Below are 26,180 nucleotides of genomic sequence, written 5' to 3'. Positions count from 1 at the left end.
TTTTGTGCTGATGCCAAATGACTCATGAGTGTTTATAATAATGAACACTTATAACAACAATAATAATGATAATGTGTCATCTACATTAAAGACTTCAGGGTCTTTGTATAACATTCTTTACCATTTTCTGTTTCTACAGGCTGTTTGTATGGGATAGCTATGAACCCATAAGTGATAAATTAGCCCTATTAGTGTAGATGTGCAATTCAAAACTAGACAAACATATCTGCTGGTGGGAATATCAAAAGGAAAAGATTTGGTTTTGGCAAGCTCAGACAAGCAGCAGACTGTGACTCTGGGACAGGACTGGAAAAAGCAGAAATGAACCAACGCACTCCGAGGGTGACATTTGTGAAGGGTGCAAGTATGAACACAAGGCGGGACACTAACTTGAAAACAGATGCACACAAATCATCATGATCTACACATTGGAAGAAGGAAAAGAAACAGATGTAACATGTGAGAAAGAAAAGCAGAGCAAATACATGCGGGAAATATGTGCAGCAGGTATTCCTGATGAATACAAAATATTTCATGTTAGGGTTTTTTTTTTTGTGGATTAAGGTTTTTTTTTTTTTTTACATGTTTGCATCGTCCTTTGAGTGCGCAGTCGCCTTTGTTATATAGCAAGGTATTTAAAATGAATAAATAAATATCCCGTTCGTTTCAATACGCATGATCTGAGCATGCGCGGAATGACACGGAGCTATTCTTTGATCCTTTGATCTTCTCAAAGGGGAGACTGTGACGTGACGGTCGACCGCACGTCACAGTCTCCCGTGACGGTTGACGTCACCATCTCTGCCACATGAGTCTATAAATAGAGGTGCTTTAACACAATTTACCTTGGTGCGTCTTCGGTAACAGCGACTTGTTTTTGCAAAGCAGGAGTCTTTGACAAAGGTAATACCTTTACATTTAAATAATTCAGGGAACATTTTTTTTCTTTTGACACTTGTCCCTGCAGCAGTTACAAAGTTAGTCAATGGAGAGAATAGCTCAGCGTTTAGAGGCTCTCATAGAGCAAAATAGAATGATTAATGCAAGGATGGACAACATTGAAAGGCAGTTCAGTGTACGAAAGAAAGAGACTGAGAATGTGAGGCGTGAGAAAGCACCACAAAGTGCTTTTGCCAACTTCGCAAGTAACGTAGGTCTAGGTCTAGGTCTAGGTCTTGCCATAACGGGCGCTATTTATTACCTGCCCACCTTGATTGGCTAATTATAACATAATAACTATACTGTGCTCTCATTTATGTTCAGTTTTATTTTGCCCTCACCTCCCAACCAGTCATGACAGAAGACTGCCCCACACTGAGCCTGGTTCTGTCACAGGTTTCTTCCTGTTAAAAGGGAGTTTTTCCTGTCCACCGTTGCTCATAGGGAATCACTTGATTGTTGGGGTTGAATCTTTGGATTGAATTTAATTGCCTTAAACTGAAAATCAAAAATTCAAGTGAGGGGTTGACCAGGGCTCGTTAGGTGGGTTGTTTTTTTTATTTGTAATTTGATAATTAAAATAAAGAAAAATTATATTTAAAAATATATATTAATTGCTCTGTGTGTTTACTTCAATGAAGACGTGTATTTTTTGTGATAGAAAAATATAAATTGTCCAAAATATTTGAGAGTTTTTAAATTAGCACTGCATGAGTTTAACTGTGGCACAGACAGCTGTCAATCCTGGTGAGTGAGAGTTCAACCTCCAAACTGAACCCAGTGTGTTACTCGCAGAATCACAGATTTACTCACATTTACTGATTGTTCTGTAGGGTCTTTACAATTTTCAGCCCCTTCAGGTGACTGTTGTCTTCTGACTCCATCTTTAGGGTTTAGTTAGATTAAATATTTAACCAGTTAATTCAAGAATGAAAGACACATTTATCACAAAGGCACTCTTATAATGTAGATTAAATGTGTGTTGACATAACATCTAGATATATGATTAGAAAGAGAGAAATGTTGTAATGACATGAACAAAGTGCAGTATTCCAAGATGGCATCAGAGTTTTAACACCTTTTATACTCATGTTTTTATAATTATGTTAAGTGTAAAAGCTCAAAGATGATGACATAGATGCATCTGTTTCTGTTATTATCACAATAATCACAACATAAATGAATATTGTGACATTTTTTCTGTGCTGTATTAAGGTTACCAGAGTCAGCTGGGGATTCATGAACATCATCAGTGATGTTTCTCCACAGCGGGCTCATCAGTACCTGGTGACAGAAGGTCAATCCAGCTCTGACTTGAGGCTGTTCAAGAATCAGCTCCACTTGATCTGGTTCCACCTCTACCACAGGCAGAGAAACACAGGGTGAGATATTTTTAAGTGACCTGCACGTCTTTTTGTACAGAACAAACAGATGTAGTGAAGCCGTAGCGTTGCTCAACCCGAGAATGATGATATGTGTTTGCGTGTAAACATAATAAGATTTGACCTTGGTGAGTTTTTCTATGACGTCACAGTAAAAGTTTCATATTTTTTTTATTGGCTGAGGACCAAAGTTGCTGAGAATTCAAGTAAACATCTTATGATGTGTTTTCCGTCTTCTAGTCTGATAGTAGACATATATTTCACTTAATTTAGTCTAAATTACACAGAGTGCTTTTATTAGTAGGCCATCAGATTTATTGGAAAACATATTTATCACTTCCACCTCTTCTTTAAGTCAAAGAGTTATTTTTATTGATGGCATGAAGTTGGCTTTAAAGTGAGTTGTAAGGTCTCGGGGTTGATATTGTTACAGCATCAACTTGATCACAAACTCACAACCGTTGAACTAAAACACAATGTAAATTCAATGAAATAGAAAGACGGGTGAAACAGAGACATAAAGTCATCGATATAATATGCAAAACATACTGGCCCATGCTTTGAGGCAGAAATAAACACCTTACAGATATTTTTAAGAACATTTGAACTTCTTCTGACTTAAATTTGTCTCTCCAGCTTCAGCTTGCCATGGTCATACCTCAGCATGGGCATGCATCTTCCTCAGGTGCACCAGTGGAACCAACATGCAGTACAATAGTTCCTACATGAGAATTTCCACAATAAATGTCCTAATGACATATAAAATATGCATAGTGCAAAACAAAATATGTTAACTAAAAGTATGGCAGTAAAACTCCCACCAAATGACAAACCTATTGTGATTTCTGCCTAAACACATTATAGTAGGAACATGCTTACATTTTAGCATTTATTCTGCTTCTAGCAATAGCACAGTTTTGTGTACTGGCCTATCAAGATACGCTGGTTTGACAGTCCTTTTCCCATCCCTATCCAAAATTGAATCACAGAGAAAAAGCTTAACCATTCTAATACTTCCATCTACGCTTGGATATACCTCTGTTACTCTTGCCAGTTTCCACTTTTTCCTTGGAGAATTGTCTTCTTGAAGAATAACAATATCTTTCACCTTTGCACTCCTTTTATCTTTTTGCCAGATCTGTCTCTGTTGAAGAGTGAGAAGATATTCCTTCTTCCACCTTGTCCAGAATTAATTGGCTAAAAACTAAACTTGGCGCCATCTCCTTCTCAAGTACAGGTCCCTGCTCACAAATTTGCCAGGAGCGGGTAGAATAATGCTGGCCTTCATCATGAGAATATGATTTGGTGTACGAGGCTCTAAATTTGGGTCATTTAGGTTCTCTACTACTACTAGGTGCTATTCACAATAACCATAACTTCATAAAGACACGTTCTGAGTGAGGAAGTGTCAAGTCTCTTAGAAGTGTGATCTAGAATAGTCGTTAAAACGCATCTAATAGTCCTAATTTGCCTTCCCCAAAAACCTCTCATGTGGCTTGAAGAGGGGTGCTCAGAACAAACTTACATCTGCATTGTTTCAACTGTTCTTTGTCAAAATCATTCAGTGCATTTAAAAGCTCTCCATCCATTTCTCCTTTTTTTTCAGGGTCGCGGGGGGCGCTGGAGCCTATCCCAGCTGTCATAGGGCGAGAGGTGGGGTACACCCTGGACAGGTCGCCAGTCTAACACACAGGGATGGACAACCATTCGCACCTACGGGCAATTTAGATTTTTCAATTAACCTATCCCTACAAACTGCATGTCTTTGGACAGTGGGAGGAAGCCGGAGTACCCGGAGATAACCCATGCAAACACGGTTGGAATTGAACTCAGGACCTTCTTGCTGTGAGGCAACAGTGCTAACCACCGTGCCACCATGCTGCCCTCAAAAGCTCTCCCTTAGCACCAAAATAATTTAGTACCTTGGTCACACCTGATTACATGTCCACAAATAGAAATAAAACAACATGATGCATTCATAAAATGATCAGTTGTAAGGTCATCCAACATTTCATTATGTATTGCTCTAGAACACATACATGTACAAAGAAGACCATTCCTTTTAAGTTCTTTTCTACCCTCTTTTACATAAAAAGGTCCAAAACAGTCAATGCCACAGTAGGAGAATGGGGGTGTTGTTTCCATTCTATCCTCTGGTAAATCTGACCTCCCATGATCTTGACTATGTCTCCTGTACTTTGTGCAGGTTGTGCACTTGTAGATGTGAGAAGCAACTGAATCGCTGCATCCTGTAATGCATACTCTATTGGAGCGCAGCTCAGTGACAGTTATTCCTCTTCCTTGATGCTGCACCTTTTCGTGGTACTGTTTAATAAGTAAACACAACATGACTTGATTTGGGGATAATGGCAGGATGTTTGATATATGGGTGTAGAGTTGCTCTTGTCCTCCCACCCTAAGTACTCCCTGCTCATCAACAAATGGACTTAGGCTGTAGAGCTTGTGTGTCTTATCCTTCAGTTGAATGTCCTTCCCTCGAGTCAAGTCCTTGATTTCTTTGTTCTGTTCTGTTCTTAAATAACTACATTTTCCGTAGCCTGTCACACCAGCGTCTGAAAAATGGTGTAGTTCACACTGCCTGTGTTTGCAGGTAAGACACGTCTTTGAACTTTCACCTTTGACAAGTTTTGAAGATCTAGGATTCCCACAGTGACAGTGTTGATCTGAGAGTGGCTCGTCCCATTCTACTTTCTCTTGGCATAACTGTTGCAGGATTTGTTTTCCTCTTAGGATGAAGGGTGCCACAAATCCCAGTGGGTCGTACACTGATGCTATTGTGCACAGAATTCCTCTTCTTGTCATTGGGCGCTCTTTTACAGTTACTCTGAACTAAAACTCATCAGAAGAAATGCACCACTGAACACCAAGTGGTCTTTCCATCAATAGATCTAAGTCCTTAATACTTTCAGCACTCTCTTCTCCCGACAGTGACTTTATCAGATTTTCACAGTTTGGTATGAACTTTGTCTAATCTTAGTTTACCCTTGCTACACAATTCTCTTGCCTCTTTCACTAGTTTTATTGCTTCAGCTTCTGATATAACACGTACAAGTCCATCATCTACATAAAAGTTCCTTTGAATGAACCTCACTGTGTTTGGAGTGAACTTTTCCTCACATTGCGTGGCTAGATGATTTAAACCAAAGTTGAAAATCTTAGGCCTTAATGTAGAGTCCAGTAGGTGGCAGTGTTGACCAAAGAATGCTTAATTTCACTGTGGTCTCAGTTTTTAACCCTCCTGTTGTGTTGTTTCTGTGGTACAGCAAGGATATCCCTGAGTCAGTTTGTTTAGCCATCCAGAAGTGTCAGAACCCAAAAACTTCCAGTAAACTTTGCTGATATCTTATTATCAACTCCATTACTGCCCACAGGAACAGGACAGTTCACAACACCTGCGTTCTTGCACTTTACACGTCAGGTCAATAGAATACGGAGTGTGTGTGTGTGTGTGTGTGTGTGTGTGTGTGTGTGTGTGTGTGTGTGTGTGTGTGTTGGGGAAATATGTCTCACAGTTGCAAAGACAGATGTAGTTTTAGACCCTTTCAGCCTCCACTTTGGCTGCCAGGTCAAACCATTTTCATTTTATATGCTGGTTACACTTTTTAATCCAAGCAGAAATTTTGTATAAGAAAGGTCCTTTTAACAATTTTCTTTTTACATTTTAAAACTTGAAATCAGGTCAATTCATCACAATGGGAAGGTTAAAGCTTTTCACACATTAACATCTGTCACTTTCATTTAAAAAAAACTGGAGCTAGCAATGTTACTACTGTTGACCTTGTAACATTTATCATTTCAAACATAGCACAAGTCTAAAAGCATACCTGATCGGCAATCATAAGATTAACTAAATGATACGTCACCTACTGTGTGGACTGCAGGTGCGTTGTTCTGTGACGTCACTGAAAATGTTTCCGGCTTTAAAGTCTGAGGCTTTCTCTGTGTGGTGTCTGCACTCCCACGGGTCAGACATGCCAGTTAGGAAAAAACAGGAGAGCATAAGGATGAATGGGGCAAGAAGCTTAATTATTGCTACCAAGAAGCAGAAGACAAAACTGAAGTAAAAGGATTCTGTGAAGGTAAAGGAATCAAATCAAATCCATTCATTTCATTGAGAATTCAAATTTATTTATGTGGCTTTGAATGCAAACAACAGCTGCCTGTCTCTAATACTGTAAGGTAGTCCCTACAGTATTAGAGACAGGCCAGCAATCTGATGATCCCCTATGAGCAAGCACTTGGCAACTGTGGGGAGGAAAAACTCCCCGTTGGGAAGAAACCTCCAGCAGAACCAGGCTCAGGAAGGAGCAGCCTTCTGCCATGACTGGCTGGGTTCTCAACTGTTGTTTGCATGACTGAGATGGTAAGAGCCTAATTAACCCCATTATACCCCAATTATTAGTTATTTCCCTATTAAAATCGTCATAGTCCAGTTAGAGCCAAATAAAGTTGGCACTGACATTAGGTTGTCTTCACCTTTTCCATTTCCATAGAGGAAAATTAAAGGTATTGTGCTAAAAATGAAAGTAAATAAATTAATATAGCTTGAATTTTGTTGACCAAGAACAATAAAATGTAAAGGCAAACGCAAATACATCCTACAGCACGTGACATCAGGTGTGCCACATAATTTCTGACCTCTTCGACCATTTTCCAGAACATGGGACGAATAGCCACAATTGCTGACTTGCACATGTTGGACACTGTGGTAATGGATTGTCCTAAAAATCCAGTTCCTTTCCTGATGATAGAAACCCCTCTATGAAGAATCCCATTATGTTCTTCTCTCCCTTCCAAGGGACTAGGTCTTAGGTCTGGGATCGTGGATTCAGCAGGGTCTGATGCATCTCGATTTGAATTTTCCCATAGCTGATGTCTTTGAATCACAGAAGGCTGCTGCTGTATATGTTCAGGGTGAAGAATTTCACACACTTGGTTTAAACCGCTATTCTGATTATGCTGTCCTCTGCAGCTGCTGAAGCGGGGTTCAGGTATATGCTGATCTGGCAATGGTACCTCATGTTCCGCGTGTAAAATTTGGTTACCACAGCGAACTTCAGGTGCCTCGCATACAGTTTGGTCAGCAGTGGGTGAACGTTGGTCATCAAATCCCAACGTTTTTCTCATAATTTTGTGAGCATAAGTGCCCACAGTGCAAATCGCGCCCCAAGCGGAGTTTGACATGTTTACAGATGACGAGTTCTCTATTGCTTTCCTTGATTCTTGCAGTATTGTACGATTGAAAGACGTGATTTGTTTATATTTGCTAACTACACGCGCAAGATTAATGAAGGCTGTTTTCTACGTGCGGCCGTCCTAAAGGTAAACTGTGTTGAAGCACCTCTATTTATAGACTCATGTGGCAGAGATGGTGACGTCAACCGTCACGGGAGACTGTGACGTGCGGTCGACCGTCACGTCACAGTCTCCCCTTTGAGAAGATCAAAGAATAGCTCCGTGTCATTTCGCGCATGCTCAGATCATGCGCAGTGAAATGAACGGGATATTTATTTATTCATTTTAAATACCTTGCTATATAACAAAGGCGACTGCGCACTCAAAGGACGAGGAGAGTTCAAAATAGGGCTGTTCGATATAACGACACATATGGATGACGATATGAAAAAGTCTATCGCTTCATATTACGGCAATATTTTTTTCATGGTTTTTATGGCTGTATCCCAATTCAGGGTCTGCAGCCTTAAAGTACGCAGCCTCAATGGTCCTCAAGGGCCGTGTACTCAAAGACCGCTAAGGCCGGAAGTGCAAGGCTTGTGAAATGGGACGGTCTAGCCTCCGTCGCGCTGCCCAGGTTGCCTAGCAACCATGATAGCTGGAAACGTGTGGTTGACAGAAATTAAGGAGAACATATTTTGTTCGTTTGTTTGTTTCTACATGAGCTTTGTGTGATTTAATAAGCATCTGAGGCTGAGACCACAGGACTGTAAAACATGATTGTTGCATGCTTGCATATTTCTGAAAACATCTTAGTGGTGTGGCAGCCATGGGTTGAGCCAGCCCTGCAAACCCTGTGGATGGACGATGCAGTGGACAGTGGGAGGAAGCATCCTAAAGCTCTCTTTGCAGACCAGCCTGTGCGATTCTCCACTCGCCGACCAGAAAAGGCAAACGGCGGGTCTCAGTTGCAGCACTACATCGTGCAGGTAGCTGTTCAGGAGACACTTGTGCAGCAAGTTTGGCTCAGACACAGGTTCCTGAAAGCTCCCCGTCTGCACCTGTGCCTTCAACTGTTTCGGCTTGTCCTGCTTGTGCCGCCTCCTCTCCTTCTTCTTGGTAGACATCAAGTGTTGCCACACAGATATTATGTGGAGGATGCAGCAGGCCCCCACAACTTTGGGAGGAAACAGAGGCCGACCCTCAAGGGCTCACAAGAAGATGGAGTGCCAGCGTGTTTTGAGGATGCACAAAGTAGGATCTTTAATATTTCTGGCCTTTGCTGAGCTCTGGCTCTGCTAGTTTCACTGTTTCTCTGTTGGGGAATCCTCTCACACTCAAACTGTGAAATATGCTCCACTCCAGTCCACTGAATGGCTGTGGAAAATATGAAAGAGGACATAACTTTAAACATTAACTTCTAACAATTTAAGCCCAAAGAGTCAGGAGCCTTTCGTTCAATAAGGTCAACCTGACAGAGAGAAATAGCAGAGCCTTAAAATTTTCCATGATAGAGGACGTTGGTTCTATAAATTATTACATTATTTCTCCAAGAAGGAGCTGAGGCCGCTTTTACCTTAATGCTACATAAAGTATAGTTGTGTATCGTTTAGGGAGTGGGTATGTTTTGGACAGCTAAACCTGAGGTTTCTTTGTGAGCCACTTCCCCGTCTTTGTGGTTTGTTGAAAACGAAATGTACAGTGGCTGCAGCTCCTCTCTGGAACCACGCTGTTAGACAATAACTAATTACATTATTTCTCCAAGAAGGCGCTGAGGCTGCTTTTAGCACGGCGGGCCTTCTCTATGCTCTCAAAGGTTGGAGTCCCTTGAGGTAACTGTAGACGGTCATTTTCAGTCTCCATGATATTCTCAGCTTCCCCTAAAGACATCATGAAAAACACATTTAATGGGTATAATTAGTGACTGCAATCTTTTTTAAAAATGTCATTAATGAATAACTAAACACAATATTTGTTAAACATTTAGATGCATTATTTGGTAAACAGTAAGGTCCATTTGGACAGAGACTTTTTCTTTTTTAGCATTTTGGTTCTGTTCATTACCACAATTAATTTTAAATATAACAACTTTAAATATAATTAACTCAGATCCAGTTGAACTGCCGACTGTCAGCCTTAATTCAGTGGGTTGAACAAAAAGATTGCACAAAAATGTGAGAACTAAAATGCAATCCCATCATTTCAGGACATCAAAAGTAACTGGACAAATAAAATAAAATGTATTCATTTGAATCGTGCTAATGCAAGCGCCACACCTCAAATCAACTCCAGGGCTTCTATCTGCTTAATTGATAATGACATAACAAAGGAAGTGCCCACACCTGCCCATGAAATAGCCTTTCAGTCAAATGTCCAATTACTTTTTGTCCCTTTAAAAAGCGGGGGGCACACGTTAAGGGGCCGGAACTCCAAAACCTTCATCCGATTTGAATGTGGATTTTCTCATATGAAAGCTGGGCGTCTACACATTATATAGATGCCCATCATAGCGGAAAGTGGAAATTGTTTTGGTAAACAGACACTATTCATGTATTCAAATATATATATGGACCTAACTGTATATTAGAGCCTGTGTTTTCTGGATATAGTGAGTCTGTGTTCTGCTGTTCAAAGTAAAATAATCCTCTAAAACCGAAGCAAAGAATCACTATATAATGCTTGATAAGGATTTATTTACCCGTCTGTGCACCCTCTTTTTAAATGTTAAACAGGTTTCCTTAAGATGATGATGCCTGTAAGTGTGTAGCTTTACCTCTCATACGATTAATAAGCGTTCCATAGGCGCTGTCCATCTGGTAGGCAAATATGAAACTGAGAGGTATGATGGGAGCCAGCATGCCTGGGTTCTTTCTTTTAATAGCGCTAAAGAAAAATGATGATAAACAGAAGACAATATTTAACTGCAAAGATAAAAGCACAACACAGAGATGAGTCTGTGTGTGTTTGTGTCAGATCTTTGTGAGGTGTTAGAATCTCACCCTGCAGTTAGTCCCACTGTGGCCACCGCAAAGAAACTGCCAAAGTATTTCAGAAACTCTCTGGACCAGGCGATCTGCATCGCCATCTGCCGCTCTCTCATCTGGTTCTGCATCAGAATCTGGCGCTCCATCTGGGCACATGCACGCGCGCACACAGACACACAAAAATAAATTAAGAAGAAATAAAATTTTCCCTGCTTGGTAAGATTTCATTTTCAGTTATAATCAATTTCAGTCAATTACTGTTGATCAGAGCTGTAATAATCATCTGATTCATCAGTTAATTGTTTTATGAGAGTACAGACAGTTTAAAGAGATCTCCATAAGCACCAAAGGCTTAGTACTTTTTAAAAAAAAGCCCCTAAAAACTTGTAGGAAGTGTACATTACGTGAACAGAGATGTGATTAGTTGGGAGCACAGACTGAACTTCTATGTATGCTTGAGAAGTTTCTTTGGAATTTTTTTTAAGTCATGAAACTAAACCCTGGAATCCACTGCTGTAAACATGCCAACTACAAACACTACGCTCTAGGGAAGGAGGAAGTGACAAACTTTTCATCTCCACAATCTGGGTGTTTCGTACTCCTGACATCGACTCTTGGCTGTACACTCTTTAGGTTCAATGGAAATTACAGGAATGACTTCTGTAATTGACAGTGTTTGTTCTTTTAAAGCCAGCATCCGCTGAAACAAACTAGTGAGTAGTCTGAGCACACTTAAGGGTGTCCCCCTTTAACGGCCCATGTTGTGAATGAGTGAAGAATGCAATTATGAAAAGAAAGCATTTCCCGCTCCTCCACACCATGTGTATGAGCTGCAGGAACGGGAAATGGGGTGACACGTTCGCTGAAAGGTCAGCTTTCATGACGGCTTCATCTGGGTCACAAAAAAGGAAGTAAATGGAAGATAGAGGATGTTAAATTTGAATAAACTATCCTGAAACTCACTCCAGCATCTAAGTACATAGATGCTGCAGGGTCTCCATCTTATAAAAATGAAGCAGTTCAATATGCCCATATACACAAATACGTAACATAAGTAAAGATCACTGCACATCTTTGCTCAGCCACCAGTTTCACATTATTAGTTAGTTTGTCTCCAAAGCGCTCAACCTGAAATGGCCCTCTGATGTACTCATTCCTAATCATGTCCTTCATGGTCACTCCAAACAAAAAAATCTTAACATCTTCAACTCTGTCACCTCCAGTTTTCCAAACCACACATCATAGCATCTTGAAAACCTTTCCTTTCAGTCTGCAACTATCCATCACAAATTACCGCTGACACTCGTCTCCACCCACTGTTACTTTGGATGGTTGGATGCTATTTGAACTCATCCACTTTCACTGCCTCTGCTCCTTCAATATTCTGCCCATCTCCCTCTCATTTTTGTGCTGATGCCAAATGAATCATGAGTGTTCCCCATCTTTCACTAGATGGTGAAAGATGTCACAGCAGAGGTCAGAGGTGATGTGCGAGTGGGTGCACTTTCACTCACCTGCAGCCGTGCATTCGTTAGCATGAATTCTTGTTGCTTTTTTAAATTGTCATCCATGGATTTGGACAGCAGGACACCCATGGCTGCGTTGGCGTTTCTGTGAATTAAACACGCAGTCATTCAAACGTGCTGCTCTGCTCTCATCACAGCAGCAAACAAAATTCCAGAGTCGGGCTTAGAAAAGCCACCTGCTTCAAACTGGATTTGTTTCAGCATGTAGTGACCTCTTCAGTCCTTCAGTGTCTCTTCACTTCAGCTTTAGCTTTAAGCCTCAACTCATTTTAAGCTTTCCCGTTAAGTTAGCGAATAACAACACGACTACTGTCTACACAGAGGAAGTATTTGCAGCCCACCAAAAGGTTTTACCAGAGAAAAAGAGGGGAAAGTGTTGTTGTTTTTTTACTTTTACACCAATTCAGGATTTTTCTTTTCTTTTCTTTATTCAAATCAAGCAACAAAGTATATATCTCATTTACATTGACAGTTTTTTTTTCCTTTTTTCCCCTTTTCCCTTTCCCTCCCCTCTTTTTCCCCTTCCCTTCCTTCCTCTCCCCATCCTTTTTACATAAAATATAATTACCATTATATAAACAATCATATCTATGTCTATATCAATTGTAGATGTGAGAAGCAACTGAATTGCTGCATCCTTTAATGCATACTCTATTGGAGCGCAGCTCAGTGACAGTTATTCCTCTTCCTTGATGCTGTTCTGTTTAATAAGTAAACACAACATGACTTGATTTGGGGATAATGGCAGGATGTTTGATATATGGGTGTAGAGTTGCTCTTGTCCTCCCACCCTAAGTACTCCCTGCTCATCAACAAATGGACTTAGGCTGTAGAGCTTGTGTGTCTTATCCTTCAGTTGAATGTCCTTCCCTCGAGTCAAGTCCTTGATTTCTTTGTTCTGTTCTGTTCTTAAATAACTACATTTTCCGTAGCCTGTCACACCAGCGTCTGAAAAATGGTGTAGTTCACACTGCCTGTGTTTGCAGGTAAGACACGTCTTTGAACTTTCACCTTTGACAAGTTTTGAAGATCTAGGATTCCCACAGTGACAGTGTTGATCTGAGAGTGGCTCGTCCCATTCTACTTTCTCTTGGCATAACTGTTGCAGGATTTGTTTTCCTCTTAGGATGAAGGGTGGCACAAATCCCAGTGGGTCGTACACTGATGCTATTGTGCACAGAATTCCTCTTCTTGTCATTGGGCGCTCTTTTACAGTTACTCTGAACTAAAACTCATCAGAAGAAATGCACCACTGAACACCAAGTGGTCTTTCCATCAATAGATCTAAGTCCTTAATACTTTCAGCACTCTCTTCTCCCGACAGTGACTTTATCAGATTTTCACAGTTTGGTATGAACTTTGTCTAATCTTAGTTTACCCTTGCTACACAATTCTCTTGCCTCTTTCACTAGTTTTATTGCTTCAGCTTCTGATATAACACGTACAAGTCCATCATCTACATAAAAGTTCCTTTGAATGAACCTCACTGTGTTTGGAGTGAACTTTTCCTCACATTGCGTGGCTAGATGATTTAAACCAAAGTTGAAAATCTTAGGCCTTAATGTAGAGTCCAGTAGGTGGCAGTGTTGACCAAAGAATGCTTAATTTCACTGTGGTCTCAGTTTTTAACCCTCCTGTTGTGTTGTTTCTGTGGTACAGCAAGGATATCCCTGAGTCAGTTTGTTTAGCCATCCAGAAGTGTCAGAACCCAAAAACTTCCAGTAAACTTTGCTGATATCTTATTATCAACTCCATTACTGCCCACAGGAACAGGACAGTTCACAACACCTGCGTTCTTGCACTTTACACGTCAGGTCAATAGAATACGGAGTGTGTGTGTGTGTGTGTGTGTGTTGGGGAAATATGTCTCACAGTTGCAAAGACAGATGTAGTTTTAGACCCTTTCAGCCTCCACTTTGGCTGCCAGGTCAAACCATTTTCATTTTATATGCTGGTTACACTTTTTAATCCAAGCAGAAATTTTGTATAAGAAAGGTCCTTTTAACAATTTTCTTTTTACATTTTAAAACTTGAAATCAGGTCAATTCATCACAATGGGAAGGTTAAAGCTTTTCCCACATTAAGATCTGTCACTTTCATTTAAAAAAAACTGGAGCTAGCAATGTTACTACTGTTGACCTTGTAACATTTATCATTTCAAACATAGCACAAGTCTAAAAGCATACCTGATCGGCAATCATAAGATTAACTAAATGATACGTCACCTACTGTGTGGACTGCAGGTGCGTTGTTCTGTGACGTCACTGAAAATGTTTCCGGCTTTAAAGTCTGAGGCTTTCTCTGTGTGGTGTCTGCACTCCCACGGGTCAGACATGCCAGTTAGGAAAAAACAGGAGAGCATAAGGATGAATGGGGCAAGAAGCTTAATTATTGCTACCAAGAAGCAGAAGACAAAACTGAAGTAAAAGGATTCTGTGAAGTTAAAGGAATCAAATCAAATCCATTCATTTCATTGAGAATTCAAATTTATTTATGTGGCTTTGAATGCAAACAACAGCTGCCTGTCTCTAATACTGTAAGGTAGTCCCTACAGTATTAGAGACAGGCCAGCAATCTGATGATCCCCTATGAGCAAGCACTTGGCAACTGTGGGGAGGAAAAACTCCCCGTTGGGAAGAAACCTCCAGCAGAACCAGGCTCAGGAAGGAGCAGCCTTCTGCCGTGACTGGCTGGGTTCTCAACTGTTGTTTGCATGACTGAGATGGTAAGAGCCTAATTAACCCCATTATACCCCAATTATTAGTTATTTCCCTATTAAAATCGTCATAGTCGAGTTAGAGCCAAATAAAGTTGGCACTGACATTAGGTTGTCTTCACCTTTTCCATTTCCATAGAGGAAAATTAAAGGTATTGTGCTAAAAATGAAAGTAAATAAATTAATATAGCTTGAATTTTGTTGACCAAGAACAATAAAATGTAAAGGCAAACGCAAATACATCCTACAGCACGTGACATCAGGTGTGCCACATAATTTCTGACCTCTTCGACCATTTTCCAGAACATGGGACGAATAGCCACAATTGCTGACTTGCACATGTTGGACACTGTGGTAATGGATTGTCCTAAAAATCCAGTTCCTTTCCTGATGATAGAAACCCCTCTATGAAGAATCCCATTATGTTCTTCTCTCCCTTCCAAGGGACTAGGTCTTAGGTCTGGGATCGTGGATTCAGCAGGGTCTGATGCATCTCGATTTGAATTTTCCCATAGCTGATGTCTTTGAATCACAGAAGGCTGCTGCTGTATATGTTCAGGGTGAAGAATTTCACACACTTGGTTTAAACCGCTATTCTGATTATGCTGTCCTCTGCAGCTGCTGAAGCGGGGTTCAGGTATATGCTGATCTGGCAATGGTACCTCATGTTCCGCGTGTAAAATTTGGTTACCACAGCGAACTTCAGGTGCCTCGCATACAGTTTGGTCAGCAGTGGGTGAACGTTGGTCATCAAATCCCAACGTTTTTCTCATAATTTTGTGAGCATAAGTGCCCACAGTGAAAATCGCGCCCCAAACGGAGTTTGACATGTTTACAGATATATTTGCTAACTACACGCGCAAGATTAATGAAAACTGTTTTCTACGTGCGGCCGTCCTAAAGGTAAACTGTGTTGAAGCACCTCTATTTATAGACTCATGTGGCAGAGATGGTGACGTCAACCGTCACGGGAGACTGTGACGTGCGGTCGACCGTCACGTCACAGTCTCCCCTTTGAGAAGATCAAAGAATAGCTCCGTGTCATTCCGCGCATGCTCAGATCATGCGTATTGAAATTAACGGGATATTTATTTATTCATTTTAAATACCTTGCTATATAACAAAGCGCGCACTCAAAGGACGAGGAGAGTTCAAAATAGGGCTGTTCGATATAACGACACATATGGATGACGATATGAAAAAGTCTATCGCTTCATATTACGGCAATATTTTTTCATGGTTTTTATGGCTGTATCCCAATTCAGGGTCTGCAGCCTTAAAGTACGCAGCCTCAATGGTCCTCAAGGGCCGTGTACTCAAAGACCGCTAAGGCCGGAAGTGCGAGGCTTGTGAAATGGGACGGTCTAGCCTCCGTCGCGCTGCCCAGGTTGCCTAGCAACCATGATAGCTGGAAACGTGTGGTTGACAGAAATTAAGGAGAACATATTTTGTTCGTTTGTTTGTTTCTACATGAGCTTTGTGTGATTTAATAAGCATCTGAGGCTGAGACCACAGGACTGTAAAACATGATTGTTGCATGCTTGCATATTTCTGAAAACATCTTAGTGGTGTGGCAGCCATGGGTTGAGCCAGCCCTGCAAACCCTGTGGATGGACGATGCAGTGGACAGTGGGAGGAAGCATCCTAAAGCTCTCTTTGCAGACCAGCCTGTGTGATTCTCCACTCGCCGACCAGAAAAGACAAACGGCGGGTCTCAGTTGCAGCACCTCATCCATTCTGTATGCATGAAGCTGCACGCATGTATCACCTTCATTCAAAAAAAAGGAGCCAGCTATTTTATTACTGTTGACCTTGTAACATTTATCACTTTAAACATAGCACAAGTCAAAAAGCATACCTGATAGGCAATCATAAGATAAAGCTCGTAAGCACTTACCTGTGGAAGTGCTTCAGTATTTATTGCATTTGGCAGTAACTGTGGTTCTAGCTGAAGCATTTACAGTATTTTTGAAGGAGGCGAATTCATCGTCTTATCTGACAAAAATCAACGCCTTTTCCTGTTATTTGTGACCATTTTGTAAACAAATATGCTTCTTAGAGTTGACATTATTAAAAATCCTGAATTGGTGTAAAAGTTAAAAAAAAAAAAAACACTTTCCCCTCTTTTTCTCTGGTAAAACCTTTTGGTGGGCTGCAAATACTTCCTCTGTGTAGACAGTAGTCGTGTTGTTATTCGCTAACTTAACGGGAAAGCTTAAAATGAGTTGAGGCTTAAAGCTAAAGCTGAAGTGAAGAGACACTGAAGGACTGAAGAGGTCACTACATGCTGAAACAAATCCAGTTTGAAGCAGGTGGCTTTTCTAAGCCCGACTCTGGAATTTTGTTTGCTGTTGTGATGAGAGCAGAGCAGCACGTTTGAATGACTGCGTGTTTAATTCACAGAAACGCCAACGCAGCCATGGGTGTCCTGCTGTCCAAATCCATGGATGACAATTTAAAAAAGCAACAAGAATTCATGCTAACGAATGCACGGCTGCAGGTGAGTGAAAGTGCATCCACTTGCACATCACCTCTGACCTCTGCTGTGACATCTTTCACTAGTGAAAGATGGTGAAAGTGAAAAAGCAAAAAAAAAAAAAAGCAGATTTTTAATTATTTTTTAACACATAAAATTGCCCCAAACCTTCCCACCAAAAGGTTTTACCTTCATACTTTGAAATTGTACTAGTTGCAGATGCTGAAATGATGTCGGACTAAGTTTAAATTGTGCACTTGTTTATTTGCATTATTTTTGTATCAGCTCCATGAGTACAGGAGACATCCACAGCAACTGTAGGTCTGCAAACATTTTTAATCTCTATGACTACAACCAAATCCATTTAGACCCACTACTTTCCCACTACTCTCTGGAGGAGGTAATTAACTACACTGCTCATTGTCTGAGTAGTGTGATCACTGTGCGTTACTTCCTTTGTCCCACACACTGACACAAACCCCTGTCCTAATGACGACACGCATACCATCTTTCTTTTAGTGTTTAAGTATTACTACACACCAAAGTCAAAAACCAGCCCAAAGTGATTTCACAGCAGGTACCACTGTGATTCTACTTAAAGAGGAAACTTGCACAGGTAGAAAAAAAGTTTGTTACCCTGGTGAAGATCATGCTATGGCTTCTGGACTGGGGTGAGCATACACTCAGCTTTAACCTCACTCTTCTCATTTTTCTAGCTCTTATAGTGTGTTAGTAAGATGTGGATCCAAGTCTGTAAAGCAGTTCTGGAAGGCGGGGATACATATTCTAACATGTGGTCTAGTTCGGTGCCTGATACACAGTTTCAAAAATCTCCTGTGGCTGCTCATATGTACGGTACACATATTTTGAGAATGGACTTCCTAGGAATGAGGAATTGGTGCCATCAAAATGGATTTATAGTAGGGGGTAGAGGTGGGAATCACCATACAACTCGCGATACGATATTATCACAATATTTAAAGCACGATACGATATTATTGTGATTTTTTTTAAAAATATTTTGCGATATTCATATTCTGTACATAAAGATAAACTTTATCAATATTCATTTTATCTAATATCAAAGTCTCACACTCAGTCTTTCTCTCATTTCAGTCAGTTTTATTGTTGACAAATTGAATGGTTTGTATTACAGTCTAGTCCAGTGGTTCTTAACCTGGGTTCGATCGAACCCTAGGGGTTCGGTGAGTCGGTCTCAGGGGTTCGGCAGAGCCTCCACTGCGGAGGTCGCAGAGGTCCAGCCACGCCCGAATTATCGTGTAAATTTGTGATGACACGCCCCCTTCTGGCCATCACTGGCTGCAGACGATCATGCTACACTGCTTGGCCAATCAGGGCTGCGGGGAATGTAGCGCGCGCAGTAGTCAACATGTGAATGTCGTGGTAGTACTTCGCGTGATTTTTTTTTTAACATTTTAATCCATACTAACTATGTCGGGCAAAAAAAGAAAGTGGTTGGACGAATATGTACAATATGGATTTACATGTATCACGGAACGTGATGGGAGTGAGCGTCCTATCTGCATGATTTGCAACGCCAAGTTGAGCAACTCTAGTCTCGCACCGGCAAAACTAAAGGAACACTTCTTGAAGCTGCATGGAGACGGGGAATACAAGAACACAACACTTGCTGAATTCAAGGTGAAGAGAGCCAGATTCGATGAAAGGCCCACTCTGCCTGCTCTTGGATTTGTACCCGTTAACAAACCGATCCTCACAGCATCGTACGAAGTTGCTTACCTGATCGCAAAGCAGGGCAAGCCACACACCATTGGTGAAACACTCGTGAAACCAGCCGCGTTAAAGATGGCAAATCTGATACTCGGAACAGCGGCCGAAGGTAAATTATCACAAATTCCTCTTTCAAATGACACCGTCAGCGACAGAATAGAAGACATGAGTAAAGACATCTTGGCTCAAGTAGTCGCCGATCTGATTTCAAGCCCGGCAAAATTCAGCCTTCAGCTCGATGAGAGCACAGACGTTGCTAATCTAAGCCAGCTTACTGTTTTTGTGCGCTATGTGAAAGATGACATGATAAAAGAAGATTTTTTATTTTGTAAGCCTCTTACAACAACAACTAAGGCAGCCGATGTGAAGAAGCTTGTGGATGACTTCTTCGGAGACAACAATCTTTCATGGGACATGGTTTCTGCAGTTTGTACAGACGGAGCTCCCGTCATGCTGGGAAGAAACTCTGGTTTTGGTGCGCTAGTAAAAGCCGATGCACCACACATCATTGTGACTCATTGTATTTTGCACAGGCATGCATTGGCAACAAAAACCTTGCCTCCAAAAATGGCAGAAGTATTAAAAACCGTGGTGGAATGTGTGAACTATGTGCGAAATAGTGCTCTGAGGCACCGCATCTTCAGTGAGCTGTGTAAAGAAATGGGCTCTGAATTCGAGGTACTTCTGTACCATTCTAATGTTCGGTGGTTATCCCGGGGACAGGTGCTGAATCGTGTTTTTGCCATGCGTGTGGAATTAGCCCTGTTTTTGCAAGAGCACCAACACTGTCATGCAGATTGCTTCAAAAATCCTGAGTTCATTCTCATTTTAGCGTACATGGCTGATATATTCGCAGCTCTCAATCATCTCAATCAGCAGATGCAGGGTGGTGGAGTCAATATCATAGAAGCGGAAGAACACCTGAAGGCTTTTCAAAAAAAGCTAACGTTATGGAAACGACGAACAGAGAACAACAACTTTGCAAACTTCCCCCTTCTGGACAACTGTGTAAGTAAGGTCGAAGATGTGTCTGGAATCGGAGATGTTTCTGTATCCACGGAACTGAAGCAAACAATTGCAACGCACTTAGATGAGCTTGCAAAGTCTCTCGACAGATATTTCCCTACAAGAGAGTCATATCCAGCATGGGTGAGACAGCCGTTCACGTTTGCTGTTGAGACAGCAGATGTCAATGATGAATACCTTGACGAAATCATTGAAATTCAGCAGAGCCAGGTTCAACAGCAACTCTTCAGAACAACAACACTCTCAACGTTTTGGTGTCGACAAATGGACAAGTATCCAATTATTGCTAAGAAAGCCCTGGATTTTTTTATATCATTTGTTACAACATATCTTTGCGAGCAATCCTTTTCGACGATGCTGGACATAAAAACGAAGAAAAGGAACAGACTTTTCTGTGAAAATGACATGAGACTGGCACTTGCCAAGGTGAAGCCACGCATATCTGAACTGGTCTCTCAAAGGCAACAGCAGAAGTCACACTGATTTGCAGGTATGTAATTTGTTGTAAGTTCATGCATTGTGTTGGTTTTGTTCTTTGAACAAGGTGATGTTCATGTACGGCTCATTTTGTGCACCAGTAAAAAAACATATCTATGTCTTGAATTTGAAAAAAAAAAAAAAAAAATTTCACTAAAGAGGGGTTCGGTGAATGCGCATATGAAACTGGTGGGGTTCGGTACCTCCAACAAGGTTAAGAACCACTGGTCTAGTCCAACTTAACTGAATGCAACCATCTGGTACAATTATAGCTATTCTGAACTATGCAATTTATGAAAACTATGCAGCCCATTCAGCAACTGAAGAATTTGAAAGTAAATTTAAAAATATATATAATTTTACATTAAATAAAAAAGTTTTAAACTTAATTAAAATTAAACATGTCTTAAATTAAAATAAGTAAACTGTCATGTTTATTGCTGCCAAAAAAAAAGTTAAACACATTTGGACACTCTTCCTCAATTTTTAGTCACAAAAAGAAATTCTTCTGTGGAAATACACCACTGGGCTCAGATGTTCATATTGCTGTCTTAAGCAGGAGGAACTTTCTTTGGAAAGATGGAGTCAAAGAGGGTCAAAGCTTTCTGAAATCTTTCCAAATTACTGTAACTGTAAGATGCTTTTTTAAATGCCTATTTTCAATCCCCTGGCAATATTTCAATAGAATTGAAATCTTAGCATTGGTTAGGCACCTCAGGTCTTCTCCTTGAGTCCTTTCTTTGTGGATTTACTAGTGCATTTAGGAACATTACTCCATATCCAATTTTGGACAAATCATTTTTAAAAGCATGAGAGCATACAGAGTGCCCAAAAGTCAAAGTTTGCAAACATGCAAAAAAAAAAACCTTAATCCACAAAAAAACCCTAACATGAAATATTTTGTATTCATCAGGAATACCTGCTGCACATATTTTCCGCATGTATTTGCTCTGCTTTTCTTTCTCACATGTTACATCTGTTTCTTTTCCTTCTTCCAATGTGTAGATCATGATGATTTGTGTGCATCTGTTTTCAAGTTAGTGTCCCGCTTTGTGTTCATACTTGCACCCTTCACAAATGTCACCCTCAGACTGCGTTGGTTCATTTCTGCTTTTTCCAGTCCTGTCCCAGAGTCACAGTCTGCTGCTTGTCTGAGCTTGCCAAAACCAAATCTTTTCCTTTTGATATTCCCACCAGCAGATATGTTTGTCTAGTTTTGAATTGCACATCTACACTAATAGGGCTAATTTATCACTTATGGGTTCGTAGCTATCCCATACAAACAGCCTGTAGAAACAGAAAATGGTAAAGAATGTTATACAAAGACCCTGAAGTCTTTAATGTAGATGACACATTATCATTATTATTGTTGTTATAAGTGTTCATTATTATAAACACTCATGAGTCATTTGGCATCAGCACAAAAATGAGAGGGAGATGGGCAGAATATTGAAGGAGCAGAGGCAGTGAAAGTGGATGAGTTTAAATAGCATCCAACCATCCAAAGTAACAGTGGGTGGAGACGAGTGTCAGCGGTAATTTGTGATGGATAGTTGCAGACTGAAAGGAAAGGTTTTTAAGATGCTATGATGTGTGGTTTGGAAAACTGGAGGTGACAGAGTTGAAGATGTTAAGATTTTTTTGTTTGGAGTGACCATGAAGGACATGATTAGGAATGAGTACATCAGAGGGCCATTTCAGGTTGAGTGCTTTGGAGACAAACTAACTAATAATGTGAAACTGGTGGCTGAGCAAAGATGTGCAGTGATCTTTACTTATGTTACGTATTTGTGTATATGGGCATATTGAACTGCTTCATTTTTATAAGATGGAGACCCTGCAGCATCTATGTACTTAGATGCTGGAGTGAGTTTCAGGATAGTTTATTCAAATTTAACATCCTCTATCTTCCATTTACTTCCTTTTTTGTGACCCAGATGAAGCCGTCATGAAAGCTGACCTTTCAGCGAACGTGTCACCCCATTTCCCGTTCCTGCAGCTCATACACATGGTGTGGAGGAGCGGGAAATGCTTTCTTTTCATAATTGCATTCTTCACTCATTCACAACATGGGCCGTTAAAGGGGGACACCCTTAAGTGTGCTCAGACTACTCACTAGTTTGTTTCAGCGGATGCTGGCTTTAAAAGAACAAACACTGTCAATTACAGAAGTCATTCCTGTAATTTCCATTGAACCTAAAGAGTGTACAGCCAAGAGTCGATGTCAGGAGTACGAAACACCCAGATTGTGGAGATGAAAAGTTTGTCACTTCCTCCTTCCCTAGAGCGTAGTGTTTGTAGTTGGCATGTTTACAGCAGTGGATTCCAGGGTTTAGTTTCATGACTTAAAAAAAATTCCAAAGAAACTTCTCAAGCATACATAGAAGTTCAGTCTGTGCTCCCAACTAATCACATCTCTGTTCACGTAATGTACACTTCCTACAAGTTTTTAGGGGCTTTTTTTTAAAAAGTACTAAGCCTTTGGTGCTTATGGAGATCTCTTTAAACTGTCTGTACTCTCATAAAACAATTAACTGATGAATCAGAGGATTATTACAGCTCTGATCAACAGTAATTGACTGAAATTGATTATAACTGAAAATGAAATCTTACCAAGCAGGGAAAATTTTATTTCATCATTTCTTCTTAATTTATTTTTGTGTGTCTGTGTGCGCGCGTGCATGTGCCCAGATGGAGCGCCAGATTCTGATGCAGAACCAGATGAGAGAGCGGCAGATGGCGATGCAGATCGCCTGGTCCAGAGAGTTTCTGAAATACTTTGGCAGTTTCTTTGCGGTGGCCACAGTGGGACTAACTGCAGGGTGAGATTCTAACACCTCACAAAGATCTGACACAAACACACACAGACTCATCTCTGTGTTGTGCTTTTATCTTTGCAGTTAAATATTGTCTTCTGTTTATCATCATTTTTCTTTAGAGCTATTAAAAGAAAGAACCCAGGCATGCTGGCTCCCATCATACCTCTCAGTTTCATATTTGCCTACCAGATGGACAGCGCCTATGGAACGCTTATTAATCGTATGAGAGGTAAAGCTACACACTTACAGGCATCATCATCTTAAGGAAACCTGTTTAACATTTAAAAAGAGGGTGCACAGACGGGTAAATAAATCCTTATCAAGCATTATATAGTGATTCTTTGCTTTGGCTTTAGAGGATTATTTTACTTTGAACAGCAGAACACAGACTCACTATATCCAGAAAACACAGGCTCTAATATACAGTTAGGTCCATATATATATTTAAATACGTGAATAGTGTCTGTTTACCAAAACAATTTCCACTTTCCGCTATGATGGGCATCTATATAATGTGTAGACGCCCAGCTTTCATATGAGAAAATCCACATTCAAATCGGATGAAGGTTTTGGAGTTCCGGCCCCTTAACGTGTGCCCCCCGCTTTTTAAAGGGACAAAAAGTAATTGGACATTTGACTGAAAGGCTATTTCATGGGCAGGTGTGGGCACTTCCTTTGTTATGTCATTATCAATTAAGCAGATAGAAGCCCTGGAGTTGATTTGAGGTGTGGCGCTTGCATTAGCACGATTCAAATGAATACATTTTATTTTATTTGTCCAGTTACTTTTGATGTCCTGAAATGATGGGATTGCATTTTAGTTCTCACATTTTTGTGCAATCTTTTTGTTCAACCCACTGAATTAAGGCTGACAGTCGGCAGTTCAACTGGATCTGAGTTAATTATATTTAAAGTTGTTATATTTAAAATTAATTGTGGTAATGAACAGAACCAAAATGCTAAAAAAGAAAAAGTCTCTGTCCAAATGGACCTTACTGTTTACCAAATAATGCATCTAAATGTTTAACAAATATTGTGTTTAGTTATTCATTAATGACATTTTTAAAAAAGATTGCAGTCACTAATTATACCCATTAAATGTGTTTTTCATGATGTCTTTAGGGGAAGCTGAGAATATCATGGAGACTGAAAATGACCGTCTACAGTTACCTCAAGGGACTCCAACCTTTGAGAGCATAGAGAAGGCCCGCCGTGCTAAAAGCAGCCTCAGCGCCTTCTTGGAGAAATAATGTAATTAGTTATTGTCTAACAGCGTGGTTCCAGAGAGGAGCTGCAGCCACTGTACATTTCGTTTTCAACAAACCACAAAGACGGGGAAGTGGCTCACAAAGAAACCTCAGGTTTAGCTGTCCAAAACATACCCACTCCCTAAACGATACACAACTATACTTTATGTAGCATTAAGGTAAAAGCGGCCTCAGCTCCTTCTTGGAGAAATAATGTAATAATTTATAGAACAAACGTCCTCTATCATGGAAAATTTTAAGGCTCTGCTATTTCTCTCTGTCAGGTTGACCTTTATTGAACGAAAGGCTCCTTATTCTGTCTCATTTCAGTCTTTCAGATACACCAATCGGGCATTACATTATGACTACCTAACTAACACTGTGTTGGTCGCCCTTTTGCTGCCAAAGCGGCCCTGACCCATCACATGATATCTGGCACCAAGATGCCAGGTGTGGCCTCCGTGTTGAATAGTCTGAATCAGTGTTACTCACTTTGCTAGTGGTCATAATGTTATGCCTGATTGGTGTATGCCACATGTTGATCCATGAGTTAAGTTTTATTACAGTGTTAAGAGAGCATTGTGTGACCACAGCAGATAACTTGTCTCTAAATATTGCACAATTGCAGTTATATCATCAGTGTTTTCTTTAGGTTGTTATTTTCCAGGGTTTGCTTTGATTATGTATGATGGACTTGAAGGGAAATTGATAGTAATATTAATCAGTTTATGTTATCTCTCTGGGGGGTTTTGTTGTATTTAGATGAACAAGAATACCAGCTGCTATAAGCCTGGTTCATGAATGTAATGATGATGATTGAACAAAGTGGTAAGACAATGATTGTTGACTTTGGTCAAAGCTGCAATTAGACCAGTGCAGAGCAGAAATTCTCTTAAACACTCTTCATAACAGCTCATTTTATCTGGCTCTTATGTGTAATACGTCGCCTTTAAAAAGCTCCTGAAACACTGATGACTGTTGCAGGTCACTTGCCTCTCTGTTTAGATGATAGACTGTATGCAAAAGATGGACGTAGCATCCAAACCCTCCACTTTTTCTCCTTTACATTCAGCTCCTGCTGTCCTGGAACAGCAAAGGCTTGCCCTTTCTTTCTCATTTCAGTGGCTACAATCCATCCTTTGTATTCAGTCTGTGGTTCTTTTCTATCCAGGTCATAGACGTGTTACTTTCTAAGAAGCTTTGTTTTGATGAAATGCCCTCTGCCAGGCTGGTAACTTTTGCAGTTGCCGATAACCAACAGCTGAAGTGATCAAAATGTAATGGTGCATTATTGGTAAAGATTCTCAGACATTTGTATTGACAGATAAAATGTATTATTTTCAACACTAAAATTTTAATTGTAGGTGTGAGGGAGCTTCAATACAAAGCTGTTGGACCTCCAACTTTAAGCCATCACAGTAGATTCCAAGGTGCTGATATCTATACTTTGTGTTTGACATCTGGAAAAAATTTTAAATTAATAAAAAAAGAAAATTGAAAAGATTTCAGTGTCTGAATTGATCTTTGTGACAAGGACACCCCCTGAATGCAAAGCTGTAGAGCAGGGATGTCAGTGTTTCTGTTAATGTAATGAGATCTTTTAATCTCAAAGAGCAGCAACTTAAGCAGTATGTGGGGTT

The 26,180-nt window shown here is 40.4% G+C and overlaps 1 protein-coding gene across 1 annotated transcript; it reads left to right on the top strand.

The window, feature by feature from the left end:
- Window positions 1-17,151: 17,151 nt before the first annotated feature.
- On the top strand, window positions 17,152-25,910 carry LOC146628868 (plasminogen receptor (KT)-like). Its single transcript, XM_085358143.1, has 4 exons — window positions 17,152-17,243; window positions 23,166-23,296; window positions 23,413-23,522; window positions 24,416-25,910. The coding sequence occupies exons 1-4, from the start codon at window positions 17,163-17,165 to the stop codon at window positions 24,541-24,543; spliced, it is 450 nt and encodes a 149-aa protein (XP_085214269.1). The 5' UTR covers window positions 17,152-17,162; the 3' UTR covers window positions 24,544-25,910.
- Window positions 25,911-26,180: the final 270 nt, after the last annotated feature.

This window comes from Diplotaxodon limnothrissa, linkage group LG7 (assembly GCF_057381915.1).
Source record: "Diplotaxodon limnothrissa isolate DT_005_m linkage group LG7, D_limnothrissa_male_GT1.1, whole genome shotgun sequence".
Classification (NCBI taxonomy): Eukaryota; Metazoa; Chordata; class Actinopteri; order Cichliformes; family Cichlidae; genus Diplotaxodon; species Diplotaxodon limnothrissa.
This window is presented reverse-complemented; position numbering and strand designations above follow the sequence as displayed.